Source organism: Betta splendens, chromosome 12 (genome assembly GCF_900634795.4).
Source record: "Betta splendens chromosome 12, fBetSpl5.4, whole genome shotgun sequence".
In the NCBI taxonomy this organism is placed as follows: domain Eukaryota; kingdom Metazoa; phylum Chordata; class Actinopteri; order Anabantiformes; family Osphronemidae; genus Betta; species Betta splendens.
The window spans coordinates 12,771,837-12,788,819 of record NC_040892.2 but is presented as its reverse complement, the minus strand read 5'-3'; the positions used below and the strand labels follow the sequence as shown (position 1 = coordinate 12,788,819).

General features: G+C 43.9%; 2 protein-coding genes across 6 annotated transcripts; both read left to right on the top strand.

The window, feature by feature from the left end:
* The first annotated feature begins 1,123 nt into the window (after window positions 1–1,123).
* Window positions 1,124–10,734, top strand: LOC114867290 (leukemia inhibitory factor receptor-like). Of its 3 annotated transcripts, none has more exons than XM_055513613.1 (18): window positions 1,124–1,311; window positions 1,413–1,571; window positions 4,216–4,367; window positions 4,459–4,612; window positions 4,703–4,978; window positions 5,061–5,184; window positions 5,791–5,927; window positions 6,002–6,144; window positions 6,231–6,375; window positions 6,496–6,557; window positions 7,017–7,236; window positions 7,430–7,609; window positions 7,683–7,784; window positions 7,879–8,043; window positions 8,253–8,381; window positions 8,464–8,557; window positions 8,643–8,709; window positions 8,919–9,040. In XM_055513613.1, exons 2-18 carry the CDS (start codon window positions 1,436–1,438, stop codon window positions 8,964–8,966), a joined length of 2,334 nt encoding a protein of 777 aa, XP_055369588.1. In that variant the 5' UTR covers window positions 1,124–1,311; window positions 1,413–1,435; the 3' UTR covers window positions 8,967–9,040. The 3 variants fall into 3 exon arrangements, with proteins under 3 accessions (XP_055369588.1, XP_029025696.1, XP_029025697.1); XM_029169863.3 differs by having other exon boundaries at window positions 1,128–1,311; window positions 8,962–10,734; XM_029169864.3 differs by having other exon boundaries at window positions 1,128–1,311; window positions 1,397–1,571; window positions 8,962–10,734.
* Window positions 10,735–11,511: 777 nt separating this feature from the next.
* june (JunE proto-oncogene, AP-1 transcription factor subunit) lies at window positions 11,512–16,983 on the top strand. 3 transcript variants are annotated; one of them, XM_029169914.2, is made up of 2 exons: window positions 11,512–11,659; window positions 13,449–16,983. In XM_029169914.2, the coding sequence occupies exon 2, from the start codon at window positions 13,582–13,584 to the stop codon at window positions 14,608–14,610; it is 1,029 nt and encodes a 342-aa protein (XP_029025747.1). In that variant the 5' UTR covers window positions 11,512–11,659; window positions 13,449–13,581; the 3' UTR covers window positions 14,611–16,983. The 3 variants fall into 3 exon arrangements, with proteins under 3 accessions (XP_029025747.1, XP_029025749.1, XP_029025748.1); XM_029169916.3 differs by lacking the exon at window positions 11,512–11,659 and adding an exon at window positions 11,865–12,392; XM_029169915.3 differs by lacking the exon at window positions 11,512–11,659 and adding an exon at window positions 11,865–13,130.

Below are 16,983 nucleotides of genomic sequence, written 5' to 3'. Positions count from 1 at the left end.
ATTGTTCTAATGAACAGTCTTTGGATTCTTACATTGATCCACTGCACCGTAATGCTTGTTAATGGCACCATAACAAGCTAAAGCAAACTTCATTAGAATCTACGCCAGTTGTGGGTTGTTTTAGGTTAAATGGATGCAGTAAAACAGTTCAACAGTAAGATCAAAGTCTCTGACACACGTAAACACAGTAAAGCGACACCTTCAAACACCTTCTATTCTTCTTTAACAAGTCTGTTATAATGATTTCATTAGGAAAACAGAGTGGCTAAAAATGATAAAGAAACAGAGTCCAAAGAAACAATACATCAATCTATCCATCCCTTCCTTGTTTTCTATAGCAATAAAATTACAATAAAATGCTGCTTCACAGAACTGCTGTCAACAACAATGAATTATCCATCACAACAGCAAGAAAATGTAGAACGATATAGAATATAAGGTGATTAAGCAAGTGTAGAAAGGAGTGATCATATAACTCTCTCTCTATTAATTACCTATTAATCACTGTGCTTCTTTTGCCATTAGCTGACGGTGACCTGTTTTTACAGTTTGTTACATTGCTGGTGTTTTACTTGCTGCCTGCTCTTATTGACGTTGTTCTCTTGTAGCCGTTTGTTCACTTTACCGGATGCTTCACTAAACACATGGCAAACTATCCCAGTTTCCTTGGAATAATAACAGGAGGACTCTCTCTCTCTTGCTCTCGCTCTCTCTCTCTCTCTCTCTCACACACACACACACACACACACACACACACACACACACACACACACACACACACACACACACACACACAGAACAGACTGGCTGAGAGGTGAGTTCATTTTTTCCTTGTGATGTTAGAGCCAATATACACTATGTTGTTCAATCTTTTGTTTTTAAGATAGTTTCCAAAAAGAGTTATTTGTTGGTTTATTTGCAGTGATTTGTACAAGATTAAGCACAGGAACAACATTTTTAAAAATGCTCATAAGCCAAAATAAACAATATTCATAATTCCGTTCTTGGCCACCATCCTCCCACACTGCTAAAGTCCCCAAACAGTCCTAGAGCATGTTAGACATGTCTGTTCTGGCCTCCTGACTCACACGGTTACCAGAAGCCAGTTCCACTTCCTGCTTTGAAATCCACATGGATTTCACAATCACTATTAGTTCAAGCAACAAATGGATTTCTAGAGGATGCATCATTGGTTTCTTGTGTGGGAGCGTTGCTTCAGGGAGTAACTTGACACTTTCTTTTGTGTTGCTTTTGCATGTTAGACTCTGAGCACGTAGCGTCTCCACATTTAATAGAGTCAAGACAGCTCACGTAAGTATTTTTATTATCAGTGGTTAAAAGATTCTTTACCCACATACTAACAAAATCAGGATTGTTTTAGAGACAGACTGTATAGTTATTTATTTCCACAGATTTCAAGCAGGATGTTTTTGTGATGGACACAAGGAATCGGTGCAGAATTCTGGAAGGAGTTTCTTCAACAACAGCACGAAGGACAACAATGATCACGTGGTTTTTACTGGTCACACTGTTCTGTAAGAGCACACAAGGTGGAAATGCAGATGGAAATAGTGAGTATGTCCTCTCTAACAGACACACCTCATCACAGTGGAAAGTATCTGATACTACAACTGTTTACATCCGGACCTTGCAGTTAAATAGTTACTTTGTTAAGTTTGTTTCCATGGTTACAGTAAGAAAGTTTCATGTGGTTGTATCACCTAGTGAATCTACAGGGAAGCTGAGTCATCATTTACTTCTGCCTGGAAAGCTTTGTTGTATTTTTCATTGCATATGTTTTTATATTCCACATTAGGGCACATGTATCCTGGTGCTGTTTGCAGGATAACCAGCATCAGCTTCCTCATTTTCTATAATGTTACCTTGATGTAAACAGTGAAGTTTAGAGCTAGATTTAAATTCATAATCTGTCCTACGTGACAGCTGTTGCTTGAAACCCGCTTTTGTAGATGATCTCTGGTAGTCTTGCTTTAGGGCCACAGGTTGTGTGTGTCTGTATAAAAGTATATAAAATACTAACTAATTAAATTACCGTAGTGCAGAATGTAGTGTTGAAGGTTTGTATTGCAGAGTGATTCATGGTGGTGATGGACATAGAGAACGGCCTCATCTAAAAGCTGTTGATGTATTTGACTGAACCATAAACCTCAACCACAAACCAGACCTCAGCATAATGCTGGAGGTAATGTCTGTTACCCTGATGTAGGGATAAATCGTCAGAGGACCATGCATATCTGTATATTTGTGTTTGATGGAAGACGTGGTAATGTAGTGGTCAGGACTCACAGCTTGAAGGACCTGGGTTTTTAGTCAGGAGCCTTTTCTGTGGAGTCTGCATGTTCGCTCCTTGTCTGCATGGAATAATCCTCTACGGTGTGCGTGTGTATGACTGTCTATGTGTGTTGGTCCTGTCCAAGGGGAACCCTGCTCCTCTCACCCAGTCACAATTACTCCAGGACCTCTGGGATGTCTGAGACCCCGATGCAGCAACACGCTGAAAAAAGTGAATCACAGACAAAACAAGACTCACATGTTTGTAAAATATTCCAGTAACACTGTTCTGGATGATTAAAAAAAAATAAAAGATGCAGTAACTGGTGAAGATGGGAAGCACCGGTGGTCGCAACACTATATAAGGGGATTCAGTGCAGATCAAAGAGGGCAGAAGAAATTTAAGAGTTATAAAAACAGATTAACTTCGATAATGAAGAGATGTAAGAAACAATATTCTAATTTATTACAGGATAATAAAACATGAGAGGCAGTCTCACAAATATGTTAAATAAATTAATTAGAAACGATTACAGTGAGGAAAACTACCCTCAATATTTTGTGGATAATTATACACGGGTAATAGAATGGAGGTTGTGGTAAACAGGTTTAATAGGTTCTTTGTGAATATTGGACCTGGTTTGTATAAACGAAAAATCTGATTCCATAAATAATAAAAGAACATGAGTTCTATGTTTTAAAATCTATAGCTGAAAAGGAAATGATAGAAATAGTGAGCAAATGTGGTTACAAGACATCTACTGATAGTTATGGCACCACGACAACTGTTAAGTGGGTAATTGAGGGGATTTGCAAACCATTAACTCATATATTTAACATGTCATTTAGACTTGGGCAGTTCCCCAGTAGAATGAAAACAGCAAAGGTTACAAATTATAGACCAATTTCTCTGTTATCACAATTTTCAAAAATTCAAAAAAAAACAAAACAAACTCTTTAACAATAGATTAGATTCATTTATTGACAGAAATAATATCCTCTCTGATTGCCAACATGGTTTTAGCTCGAACAGATCAACAAGACATTACTGACCTGATGGAGGACATAATGACTGCTATGGATGAGAAGAAATACACGATTATTATAGGAATATTTATTGACCCCAAAAAGGCATTTGACACAATCAATCATGAATTATTAATGGGTAAGTTAGAAAGACATGGTATCAGAGGAGTGGCTCTGAAATGGATGAGAAATTATTTGGCAGTGAAGTTGGGCGAATATCAATCGAGTGAGTTAGACATTGCAGGTGGAGTGCCACAGGGGTCAGTTTTGGGACCTAAATTATTTATATTATACATTAACGACATATGCAAAGTTTCTGAATTAGTGAAATTAGTGTTATTTTCTGATGACACTACTATACTATATGGGCATCGGGTGAAAACTTACAGCAACTCTCTGGACTGGTTTCACAGGAACTTAAGAAGAAAAGAAATGGTGTGATAGGTGTCATAGTATTATAAATTATCCTGAAAATGTCATATCAGATATATACAAAAACAAAGAAAAACATATATACAAGACAAAATGGCCAAACATATTGGCAAGGGTTAAAAATATTTTGGACTGGAAAGCGCTACATTGCACCACTGTGCCGCCCTCTGCACCGTCGGCCTTAAAGGTTCCCTGTTGAATGGTATTTAATTTAATGATATTGCAGGAAACACAAATTAATCTCAAATCGCATTACATTAAAGGACTTGGCAGACTTCAAGAATATCCACATTAAATCATATTTGAACTCCTGCCAGTTCTCAATCTCACTTGTAAAAATCAAAAAGGTAAAATATAATGTGCCTATGGGTGAATGAATGAGTGCAGACCCTTCGTTCTAAGTCTATGAGCCTGCTGTGTTTTCCTAAAGCTATGCTGCTGTCACTGTTCATCCCTTTTCTTCAGGTGTTTGGCTTTGTGAACCTTGGAACCTGACAGTGAACAGCTCGAAGCAGACGATCGTGTTAACGTGGGAGGACGACCCTTCGTGCTCTGCAGGAAACGGCACAGTGGTCTATGAGCTGGAGGTTCTGGCAGCCGACCATCCGCAACATTACGTATGAGTTGGTTTGTTTTGCTGTATTTCATTACTACTGCTCACAACCACCACCCCCATTAGTGAAATGGCCCAATGATGTGTTGTTCCAGGATGAAGTGCCTGTTACACCTGAGCAGACAGGTGAGGTCCACGTCTGGAGCTGGAGGTCTCCTTTAGCCTTGGAGTGCGCCTCCCACTCAGTCAGGATAAGTTCTCGATACAAAAATCAGAGAAGCCCATGGAAACTGGAGCGTACGCTTCCAGGTTAGTTCTGGGCCTTTCTGTCCTGAACATTTCATGTGTAATCTGTTCTTATTACATTTGGTGTTTATTCAGACCCTTTCTGCGTTTCAGCTCTCGGCAACGTCCTGGAAGCAGTCGTGTTTCCACAGAATGATGTGTTTCGCGTCGGCAGCACAGTCACCTTCTGCTGCGTTCTGCCCCCGGGAGCTCATTTGAAAAAAATGAGCGTTGGGGGCTATAAAGATACTGATACGAACACAATCATGATCAGCAAGCAGACGCACGCTCTGACTGTCCTCCTGAACCGCATATCCAAAAACAGCTGTACTAATGTCTTTTGTATCACAGAGCTTCTGCAAGTTTCGGGCACCTGTGTTTATGTTGACGGTGAGTGGAAAGGAGGGAATTTGAGACCTAGAAGTGGTAAAAATGTCGTCTTAGTAAATGTCTTTAATTCTTTCTTATCCAGACCTACCCGCTGATAAGAACCTTCAGTGTGAAACCCGGGATCTGAAATCAGTCATATGTCGCTGGACAGTCGGGACCAACGCAGATCTGGGCGAAACACGAAAGAGTTACTGGCTTCAGGGACGGTACAATAAACATTCTGTTTTTATGTCCAGCCTAATCTCCACATCTGTAGCAAACCACAACCTAGAGCCAGCTGTTTGGAGCCAGGGACGCATCTGGCTCTCACCTCATCTGAGATCAGTTCAGGTTTTTGATCAATACCATGATGTTTCATTGAACCATTTCCTCTTCTTTAATTATGTGTTCAGTTTATTAGTGAGTGTTTTATTAAGGAGCAGATTTTATCATACTTAAGGTCACAGATTCATTATTCATAAACGTTTACACAGATGTTTATGAATTTCAATTTCAGCGCTGACAGGCCAATAATCGAACTATCTAGCATGTGTGTCTTACTGATAATGATACCAATAATAACTGATAACTGAAAAGTATTTTCTAAAGAAAACTGATGAGTGTGTTTCTATTTTTGGTTCTAGTTTTAACTCATTGCATGTGACATATTTGTTTTCTTTGGAAGCTAAACTATAAACATATCTGTGGAGGAGAGTTTTGAAAAAGTCATCTTAGTATTGACCAGTGCTTGTACACTATCATTTAACATTAGTATTTAATGACTGAAATCATGTGTTTTAAACCAAAACCATTGTCCTTTCATTGTATTAAAGGAAATGTGAAACTGGATACAAGGGCAGTTGCTCCATAGACGTTGCAGTGAACGCTAGTGTGACCACGTGGACCCTGGTGGTCCAGAACCGGCTGGGGACGGTGAACCTGACGGACGTGGCAGCCATGACCCAACGAGGTAACGCTCATCACGCACGTGTGTGGGCTCGCGCGCTCCTTCGCTCATACCCGTTTCTCGGCCTTTTGTCTCAGTGTACATGTTGGCTCCAGACGTGGACGTTTCACATGTGAATGCAAGGAACGTCTGTCTGACATGGAGGTGGCGTGAACACTACTACACAAGCCTCAATGTCAGCTGCCAAGTAAACGTCAGCTCTGGAGAAACGAGCGTCATAGTGAGTAGAGGAGAGAGAGACATTAATATGGGTTTAAAACCAGGTACGCATCATCATCATCATCATCCTGTTTATATCGTTCCCAGAGTGAAACCTCTGCACTCTCTGCAGTTGTGATCAACCTGATACCGAACTGGTCATACACTGCAACAGTGCGATGTGCTACAGAAAAGCATGTGTGGAAATGGGGCGACTGGAGCCCAAGAGTCAGCTTCCACACAAAGGGGGATGGTGAGTAATGAAAGAGAATCATTACTCCAGAAAACCAGCACAGTTTCATCTGCACGTTGATTATGTGGACTAGGAATAACGGAGTACCAGAAGAGTTATGGCGTTTCCCTTCCTTCACAGTTCCAGACCCTCCGGACGTGTGGATGCAGATGAAAGAAAATCATGTTATAATCACTTGGAAAGTAAGTTAGATCAGCAGGCAATGAAAATAGCAATAGTTTGTCCAAAACCTGACACCATAATCATTTTTTTACCCAAACCTCTTGTTCTGTGGACAAAATCTGAACGTAATTTCTTCAGGAAACATTGTGTCACATTATGAGCTACTGAGGCTGAGTGTATTTGAAGCAGGGACCTAATGTCCCACAGAACTTTGAGAAGGGTAAATATGCTGTGAAAGGCCAAGAAACATGTTCTATAAGCCCATGAGATGCAGGAAGGTCCTGCCAGCGTACCTGAACGTACCTTACATTTATAGCGATATAGATTCAAGAGTTGTATTTATCACATAATGTACAATTATCAGCGGTGAAATGCTTTGTCAATAACTTCAGAACATTAGATAATAATAAGATGAAAACACTAAAAAAGAGCAGGTTAAGTGAGATTATAGGACTGGTCTGAATGACGGTGCTTTGCAGGAGTTACTGGCCAACCAGAGCCACGGAACCATCCTGGATTACACTGTGAGCTGGGCCAAGACCGGAGAGGCGGAGCGGCGAAACAGCACCACGGTGACGGCCGGTCAGAGCGTTGGACTCAGCGTGGACACGTCTGCAGCGTACAGCGTCAGCGTCACAGCCAGAAACAGCAACGGCAGCTCGTCTGCATCGAGCATCAGCGTCCCACCGTGGAGTCCAGGTACAGACCAGCAGGCAGAGGTCAAAGGTCAGACTGGAAACAGCAGTCAGACGTCCGCAGGGATTCAATGAACCAGATAAATGAACACACTGTAGAGAAGAGATAACTATCATTTATAGAATAGTGTGTTGTTTAACTTCCTGTTCTTATCTGTTTATTTCTTCTCTTCTTATTCTGGGCGCCTGCCTTCCAGACAGAACCGGGCTGAACCCGTCTCGGATCTCCGGCAGCGACGGCGGCTTCAGCCTGCGCTGGTCTGCCAGTCCTAAGGCTGCCTGCGGCTACGTGGTGGACTGGTGTCCCACCTCAGGGAACTGCACCGTGGAATGGATCAAAGTGCCTCCTCATCAAACCAAGGCCACAATATCCTCAAGTAAGTGTTTTCTAACCTAATGTTAAACGCTATTCTTTGTCTGACAACATGTTTTTTTTTCTTCTCACTCCAGAAAACTTCAGGAATGGAGTGAGATACACACTATCTGTATATGCCTGCACCCAACGGGCGCCGCTGCTGCTGGAACAAAGCGAGGGCTACGTCCGGGAGGAAAGTAAGCCTCCACCGTCTGACTGAGCTCACGCTTGATGCGATCAGGTCACAAGACGCTTGTTAATTGCTTCACTTCCTTTACATCCACTTGCCAGAAATACAAGACAACCTCTTTGAGCATCTGAATGTGACACAGCAGGATTACAACATGGAGGTGTCCTGGGATCCGGTCCGGCTCGCGGAACAGCCGGCGTTCATCCGAGGTTATGTTCTGTATTGGTCGGACAACAACAGCAAGACCAGCTTCAGTGTAACCACAGGTGAAGTCAGTCACTGCCGCTCCATTCACTGCAGCTGATACGATACTTGGAATGTGGAGCAGCTGGAGCACTTAGACGTGCTGCGTTTACTGTTCAGGGGGATGAATCAGAATCACAGGCACCGGCTTCTATTTCTGACTCATCTCACTGAGAAACTCTCACAAGGAACCTTTCATCAGATTAGTAACAGCGCCACTTGTTCCTCCCAGCCAATCCGGAGGCCACCAGCCTGACTGCCACCAACCTGAGAATCGATTCGTACGAATTCACACTGAAGGCGCTGACTGCGGTGGGAGAATGCGGCACCACGCGCCGTTCAACCTCCTTGAACTCGCTGAGTAGGTTCAATCAGATGATATCACCTTAACCGGCCAACTTTTCTCACTCACTGCTGCTCCTCTGGGTTCTTTGCTCCGCCAGCTGATGCGCTGATAAAGGTCATCACCATTTATCTGGTCACTGCTTCCTGCCTGATTCTCCTCCTCACCATCATCTGCTGCAGACACTGGACCTGGTGCGTTCAATAAGTCAGCTCACTCATTCGTCCTCTGACACTAGCGCATCCTATTATTGTTGTTGTGCTTTATTTTCTCCATCAGCATCAAGTGGAAGGTTTATCCTCCAGTCCCTAAGCCAGTGTTGATGGACAAGTGGATGACATCACCGGTAGGTTATTCACTGCTTTTACAAATGAAAACCAATTAGTCTGTTATAAAGAGCAGTATTGTATGTAGTATTAATTGTGAGGATAAATTGTATTATACTGACCCTGAAATGTTCAAACATCCTTATTATTATCTCCTCTTGGATTTAATGCCCTAAACCCAATCTTAAAACCCTACATCCTTGAAGTTTTGCATGTTTGCTATTAACAGCTACCTCCAGTTCTTTCCGTGAACGTGGTTCCACCTTTTCCAGGGTGAACATACTTGTCATCCTCTTCACGTGGACCGGTTTCGGGTCGGTGAAGAAGATATCATGGATGTTCCCGAGCTGCACTGCAAAGCGGGAGCGGTCGACACCTTGGGGCCCCTGAAGAACGAGCCCTTTGTTAACAGCCAAACGCCGAAGGGCTACTACAACCAGCCCCTCCAGAGGGACGCGCCGCCGCCCGCCTCCTTCACCGGCGTCTTTCCCAACCCGTCCTACAACCTGCTCCTGCAGCCTGGAGGCCAGCGGGCCCGCTCCCAGCTTCAGCCTCAGGAGGGGTCTTTGGAGAGCAGCTGCAGTGGATACCAGCCTCAGACTCTCAGAGGCGCCCAGAACAAGGCAGACGCTCCTATTCCCTGCGCATCCACCTACATTTTGTTACCGCACTGAAGCACGGCTGCGCGTGGAAACATGGAAGGACACACTTCATTTCTCGCCTGGTGCAGTTCCCTTTGCATCGTTCAACTTGGAGTACTTCCGCCTGATCAAATCCGGCCTTTGGTGCCGGTGCTCAAACGCAGGCAACAGCCACTGCTGCTGGTGGAAACAGACCAAAGCAGACACAGAGGGGAACTTGCTGACTGGATCAGCAACACAGGATCCTCAGAAGTATCTAATCAAAGTTCAATAATATTGCTAAACATTTAGCGTATTCTAAGAAAAACTGTCCCTTTAAATGTTTGTTAAAGGAACAACTTCCTTGTTGGAAACCTTTCTATAGTGACCACTAGGGGGAGCCGGCACTCTGCTGTATGACGAGAAGTTCCTCAGTGGAGCAAGAATGGACTCAAACCTTGAGTAATAGTTCTGTGGTTTGAATCAGCTGATGACGAACACCCCACATGTTCCCATCGCTTCAGATCTGGGGTGTGTAGTTGGCGATAACCTTCCAGAGGTTAAGAACAGGCGGGCATTGAAGGATGAGCCACTGAATAGTACAATATGTACCTATTAATGTGTGTGAATTACTGTAACGTCAAATCTCAGCTTGTTAACTAGTTCTGTAAGTGGTAATATGCTAATTAGACGAGAGATGATGAGGTAAATTACTCTTCTTCTCTGGAAATATATGTAAAATAATAATAATAATAATAGTAGTAGTTCTGTAAAATAATGTTTTTAAAAAGGAAACATATGACATAGTTTGTTTGGGCCACAACATTTGAAATCATAGCAATGTTTATTAAGATTACGATACAATTACGAAAATTATTATGATTCTTTTAATCTTTAATGCATTTGCAATTAGAGCCATTTTGTACATGCGCAGCTAAATAATCTGTATAAAATGTGACAGTTAAAGTGCAAAGATCAGGTGAGACCAGGTTTTTGGATGAAAATGCTGGTTAATGACGTCAACATGAACTAATGGGTGGAGGCCTTGTATGAAACTGCTATGGAGACTCTTCAGAACAGCACAGAGGAGCAGCAACGATTTTAACAGTTTTACACTTTTTACTGAACAGTGAAGGTTTTCGGTTTGTAAGAGGAGAGAGGCTTCATCAACTGTCCATCCTCCATCCCACCACATCATTGAGGACCGAAGGATCAACTGATCACCAAAGGACAGAGAAGCCACACATTTCTGTTGCATGTGTTTGTATTTAAACACGTTGTGCAGAGTGTGTAGCAGGCGACGCCTCGCATCCAGCCACAATTAGCCAAGATAATCTGCTGCGTCATGTTCTGTACCGACACCGTCAGTGGTCTGTAATGTGTCACTGTGACTGTCCAAATTAAAATGTATGATGTATGACTCGTCATTAAAGTCATGTCTGTTCTTTTGGAAGAGAAAACGTCTTCTCTGTCTTTTCTCCAGGTTTTGTAATATCGTGTATTTCCAGTATTTGGAACTGAGCAGTCTCAATCTGGAGTTTTATAGCCTCATCATATATTATATGTATTATATGGACTAGCCGGGGGAAGCTACTGTGCCAGGAAACCGCTGGGTCTGGACACAGATTTACTCTGTCAAGTCCAGGATGAGACACCGGGTCATCACAGTAACAAATCCATGTGATTCTGGCTTCAAATCAAATGTTTGGTGGTGTTTTTATCCATCGTTCTTTCTGCTGAAGGGTGACTCAATTCATCTTGTGCTGGACACACAGTCAACACACTGGATGTGTGTGTATGTGTGGCTCCACCTACACTAAGTACTATAATTACATCACCCCACCAAAGTAAATAACTGCCAGTACAATTGCTGTGTTGGTCATTTAGGTCGTTTTAATAGAATGAAATTAAACGAGGTTATACAGGTTTAGGTTCAGGTAATCTGTGTACACCTCCTCAACAACTCCCAAACTGTCATCCAGTCTCAGCTTCTAGAAGTATGAAAACATAAAGATTTATATTCAACAGTGTATTGTCTGAAGTAAATATGGTGGCTTTTTGAAAATCTCAACAATTTGAAATAACTTTGGAGGAGACTGTGCTGACGTTCACTCCTGTATAATGTAAAAAAACAAAGAACCAAAGCCAGGCTGGTTGGGAGGACATGCAGATGCTGAGACCTGTGGAGAAAGGAAGAAAATCCTGTAACTTTAACGTAAATGCTGGTAAATGACACAAAACATGAGTCACTTTGAGAGAAACAGAGAGTGAGAGAGAGAGAGAGAGAGAGAGAGCGTTCAGTTAGACTCTGACTCACTCTGTCTGCGGACCGTTCAGCGGCTGTTTCCCTGTAAGTATTAACCTTCATCTACATTATTAGTGTCACTGCCGGTGATGTTGTGATATTAAAGTGTCAGCTGGTAGCGGTGGTAGTTAGTAGTTAGTGATGGATCGGACCGAGCGTCTGTTCTCTCCAGTGCGAAGTAGCTGGATCGACCGCGCCGCGGACCGCCGCGTCTCCGAAGCGCGTTTAATATAATTTCTGGAGCGTCCGCAGCTGCTTATTATCGTTTCAGTCATTATTGGATTATAGGGCACTCGAAGCCTATTAACCTTTACACAGACGCCTGTCTTTAAGGGTGACGGTCGAGCTGTGATGAAGTTTTATCACATTCTATTGTAGTTTAATTTTGAAATTGTGAAAAATCCAGGACTTTATTTTGAAAAGCGGCGACGTCTAAAATATAGACACGAAACAAGTCTACACGACTCAAAGCACTCGCTCACTTTCTAGCGCTTAGTACGCGTGGGGTCACGGGCTGGAGACGCAGCTGTCAGCACCCATGGGTGCAGCCGGACTGGACCCAGGTGAACACACCGTCACCGGCGCACTCACACCTACGGGTGATTTAAACCCAAGTGCGCGTTGGACTGTGGATCCGGAGAAAAGCCTCGCAGGACTCCGGTACCGGACCTTCCGCTCTAAGCGGTTACTTCAGAACAAACGAATAAAAACCTTCATCAGTGGGATTTGACCGACTGACATTCGCTGGTGTTCGCTGGAGATGCAGGAGATTTTCTTAGTGAGTGTGTTGATATGTTTGAACGCTTCAGCGCAGTGAGCAGTGACGGGCACATCGAATAATGACTTCAAGCCAGTAATAAAGACCGGACAAATGCGCAGCGGGTGCGTTGCACGTGGTGTTGGAGGAGCTTCATCAAACAGCTGTGACTCCGCTCACTCACTGAGACCAACGTCTGCTCGCGCTCCTTAATGGACGCGATCGTTTACATTATTCTTAAACGCCTGGATGCTTTTTCCACTGTAATCCCGTTAACCTGAGCTGAAAATCACCACACGCCTCCATTCACAGTATTGTTCGTATAAAACCACCTATTGAACTCAGAGTTCAATAAGTAACGGTTTGTCATAGGTTTCACTTAGGAAACCTGTTGTTGTTGGTGTAATATTGTATTTTATGAGCGTTTGGAGCCTGAACAGGATCAGACTGTTTCTCCGCCCGGTCTCTGAGTCCCTGCGTCTCCGCTCACTGAGGGAACTTACGCACGTGCGGCCGTGACACCTGTTGCGTTCGGTCCGCGTCTCGTGCACATACGCCACATGTTGCAGCGCTGGAGCTGTGGTCCGTCTCCCGTGTTTCCTCTCTGCCTCGTTCCTGTCACGCTGAACTGTCGAAGGGCAACAAAGCTCCATTGGTGACTCCATTAAAGTTAAAGTCACATCCAAAGCATCAGCATCCAAATCTCTGACTGGAGACTTGTTGTTTTGCAGCTTTACACAGATATTAGGCAAAACGGAAGTAAGTGAGATATGGCTTTGATGGACAAATATCTTCTATTAATATATTATTGGATCCTACTTGATGCATCAATATGTCAATCATTCACTTCAGCAGTAACAATGAAGCTTAATCTGACAGACTTTTAGATGGTGATCAATTAGTGTTGTAATTATTTTATTTGTGTCTAACTTCGATTGTGCATTGTCTTCAATCTGATGGACATATTACACAGACACTCATATGGTGTAAACACATCACACGGAGGTTCAGCAGGTCACACTTTGCACCCGCTCAACCTGAATAATGTTTTCTTCCCACAACATGTTTCCCCTGCAGAGACACTCTTTGTTCCTCCCGCTTCATCCTTGAGCCGCCGACGTCAGTGGAACGTTTCAATCTCCTCTGATATTGGGGTTAATCTTATTATGAAGACTTCTCCTGAGGCGCTTCTTCGTCAGTAACAGCCAAGATGGAGACTCCGTTCTACCACGACGACTCCCCCGCTGTCCCCGGCTACAGCCCCATCGCCGAATACGAGCGTTACCCGGGAAACAAGATGCTGCTAAGTAAGAAGGCCATGTCACTGGCAGGCGCTCATCACTTTCCCAGCGGTGGTGGTGGTGGTGGTGCAGCTGGAGGCAGGGCCGCAAACGCCAACAACCTGGGACTCGGCGGCGGCGGCGGCGGCCTCATGTCGTCAGTGACCTCAGCAGACATGAACCTGCTGAAGCTGGGCTCCTCTGACCTGGAGCACCTGATCATCCAGTCCAACCAGGGATTAGTCACCACCAGCCCCGTGTCCAGCTCCGGCAACCCCTTCATCTACCGGAGCCAGGCCACCAACGAGCAGGAGGGCTTCGCCGACGGCTTCGTGAAAGCGCTGGCGGATCTCCACAAGCAGAACCAGCTGGTGGGAGCCGGACCCATGTCCCCGGGCGCGTCGTCCTCCGCGCCCCTGCAGGCGTCCTACCAGAGGAACCTGATGTCGGCCGGAGACGTGCCCGTGTACACCAACCTCGGCAGCTACAACCAGATGCCGTATCCGGCCGCACACGCAGCGTACGGGCCCAACTCGGGCCACGGCGGCGGCGGAGCCCCCCACGCGCACCCCCGAGGCCTGGACGCCCCCCAGACGGTCCCCGAGGTGCCGCACCCGCCGGGCGAGCCCATGTCGCCGCCCGCCCTCTCCCCGGTCGACCTGGAGACGCAGGAGCGCATCAAGGCCGAGCGCAAGAAGCTGCGCAACCGCATCGCGGCGTCCAAGTGCCGCAAGCGGAAGCTGGAGCGCATCTCGCGGCTGGAGGAGAAGGTGAAGGCGCTGAAGAGCCAGAACTCGGACCTGGCCTCCACGGCGAGCATGCTGCGGGAGCAGGTCGCTCAGCTCAAGCACAAAGTCATGAGCCACGTCACCAACGGGTGCCAGATTGCGGTGGGATCGGCTCCCGCTTCCAAGTCTGGAGGAGGCGGATCCGCCGGCAGCAGGGACTCGAGCTGCTGAGGAGGCTCAACAGGCGCGGAGCGGCTTTTACGCTTTTATAATTGGGGCCAACTCGCGCGCGTGCTCTTGATGAGAGCGAGCGGCTCAGTGTTGAAGGCGCCTCGTGGACACATGGACGTCTAACAGGGGCAGTGCCCAAAAACACCCTGACGGAGGCTGAGGGGGCGGAGCCGAGCAGGGAGCGGAGGCAGGAGATGGGGCGACGCCTGAACTCAGCACCGGCCGCGAACGCAGCGTTCGGAGACTGCGGTTTCACACCGAGCGCGTTTGTCAACAGGCAGTTCGAACGTATGACAATTTTCTCTACTTTTAGGTGTCATGAAGTCTTTTTAAGTTAAGTGGAAACATGCAATTCTTATCCACTCGCGCTACAGTAAATATTTATCATTTTCAGGACAAAGTGGCTCTCAGTCATGTGATATATGTGAAAAACAACTACCTTTAATTACATAATGAGAACTGTTTACAGCAGTTCCACTTTCAGAGACATTTTTTCAGATTTCTTCAACCGATCAGTGCTGCAGGTTGTTTTGCATATAATTATCATAATCTCTTGACTTTGAATTCATTACTCTAATTGTGTTTTAATGCAGATAAACTGTTGATAATCTTTTTTTAAAGCCCTCTGGTCACTGGCGGACGCTTTTCTTCCGTCCTTTGGCTCCTTCTGGTTTTAGATAATGCTCATGTTGTCGGGCTGTTATTGTGAACCTGTGGGTCTGATGTAGAAGATGTCATCACTGGACATCTTCTAAGTGTGTAAATAAAGATGACACCTCTCTGTGATCCTGAATGTAAATGTTAGCAGGAGATAATCCACTGTTTCGGGCTCATAACGACGTCCATGATGAGGGGGGAGCTTTGAGCAGCTTGTGGATGAACATCTGACGCCTGCGAGGATGCTGACGAGACCTTGAGCGAGACGAAATCAGTTCCTTTGTCGAGGTTTGATGGACACAAAACAATGAAACACTGGGTTTTTCTTATTCAGACAAACCGACTTTAGAAAACGTTGTGTGTTCATTTATATTTTCTTACACATTTGCAAACATACAGTGAAGCTGATGTTGGATTCTGTTTCTGCACTGACTTTGTTGTCCAGTCCACATCTTCCTGTTACAGCTGTAATAATTCAAATAATAAAGAAAACAAAATCCTTGTTTGCTGAGTAACAAGAAATAAGGCTTCACTATTTCCAAAACATTTCATTACAGAACATGAAATCTTGAGGATGAGTTGCAGTTGTTGCAGACTTTATGTGATTTTTAAACTTGAACAAGGCTTTTAACCTGATATTTCTATTTTTTTAAAATGTATAAATGTTGTTATTGATATAGTTAAATGTGATTCTATCAAATTCATTGTTTCTCCATTTATCATGAATATCTTTTGTTAAACTGATGTGTCACGTTTTGTTAATATATCGGTGATGAAATATTCATCTTGTTTTGCATTTTATTAATTCACAGTTGCCACACGAGTCATAGCGCACTGCGGTTTGCTGCCTTGCTCACAGGTTTGGGTAGAAACCCAAAATTAACAAACAAAATAAAACGTAAGTTTGGTTTTAAAACAAAAAGAAAAGAAAAGAACAAAAAAGAAAGCAGACAGATTTTAGCATCAACCACATGAAATCTAAAATTACAAATTCTATGTGCGGTATTATGTCTGTATTGATAAAAGCATTATTCCCAGTAACAACATTCAGTAATTTCATGTATTAATACAAGAAATCAACATTTTAAGTTCATCATTTAAGCAAGCGGTGAAAATCAGCTGATCTAAATATTGTAAATCTAATTAACATACAACATAAACATTATGTGGATTATACCACCAAAAAAACATGATGATGAGAATGTCTCATGCTGGAGATGATAATTAGCAGTAAAAACATTTTAAGTCTAATGTGTATTATATACGTGGTTGTGAGCAACTGAAAAGTCTGAAATCAGACACAGAGACCTGGCTGCCGACCAACACAGGGAACGGACTGCGTAGCGTTACAAGATACTACATTTATCTGAGTGCACATGTTGGACGGACACAGACAGAGTAACTACTGAAAAATGAGCAGGAATAAACTGTATGAAATGATACAAACAATGACAGGAACAGGAAGCAGTAATATAATTACCACATAATCATCACTGCATGTGTCAGGTACAAACAAAGTAACAAATGAGGCAAGAATACATACATACAGCGACTGCAAAACTCTGCAAAACTCACAAAACTAACAAACAAAAACAAACAAAACTCAAAATCACTGCATGAGTAGGAATTCTCCAGAAACAATGTAGAAAAAAAGTAAAGCAAACAAACAAACAAACAAGCAAACAAACAAGCAAACAAACAAGCAAACAAACAAAC

Coding starts and splice junctions, on each gene's coding strand:
- june (XM_029169914.2), top strand. CDS start 13,582: ATGGAGACTCCGTTCTACCACGACGACTCCCCCGCTGTCCCCGGCTAC.
- LOC114867290 (XM_029169863.3), top strand. CDS start 1,436: ATGGACACAAGGAATCGGTGCAGAATTCTGGAAGGAGTTTCTTCAACA. Junction 7,237..7,429: donor CGTCCCACCGTGGAGTCCAG/GTACAGACCAGC, acceptor CCTGCCTTCCAG/ACAGAACCGGGCTGAACCCG. Junction 8,382..8,463: donor AACCTCCTTGAACTCGCTGA/GTAGGTTCAATC, acceptor TTGCTCCGCCAG/CTGATGCGCTGATAAAGGTC.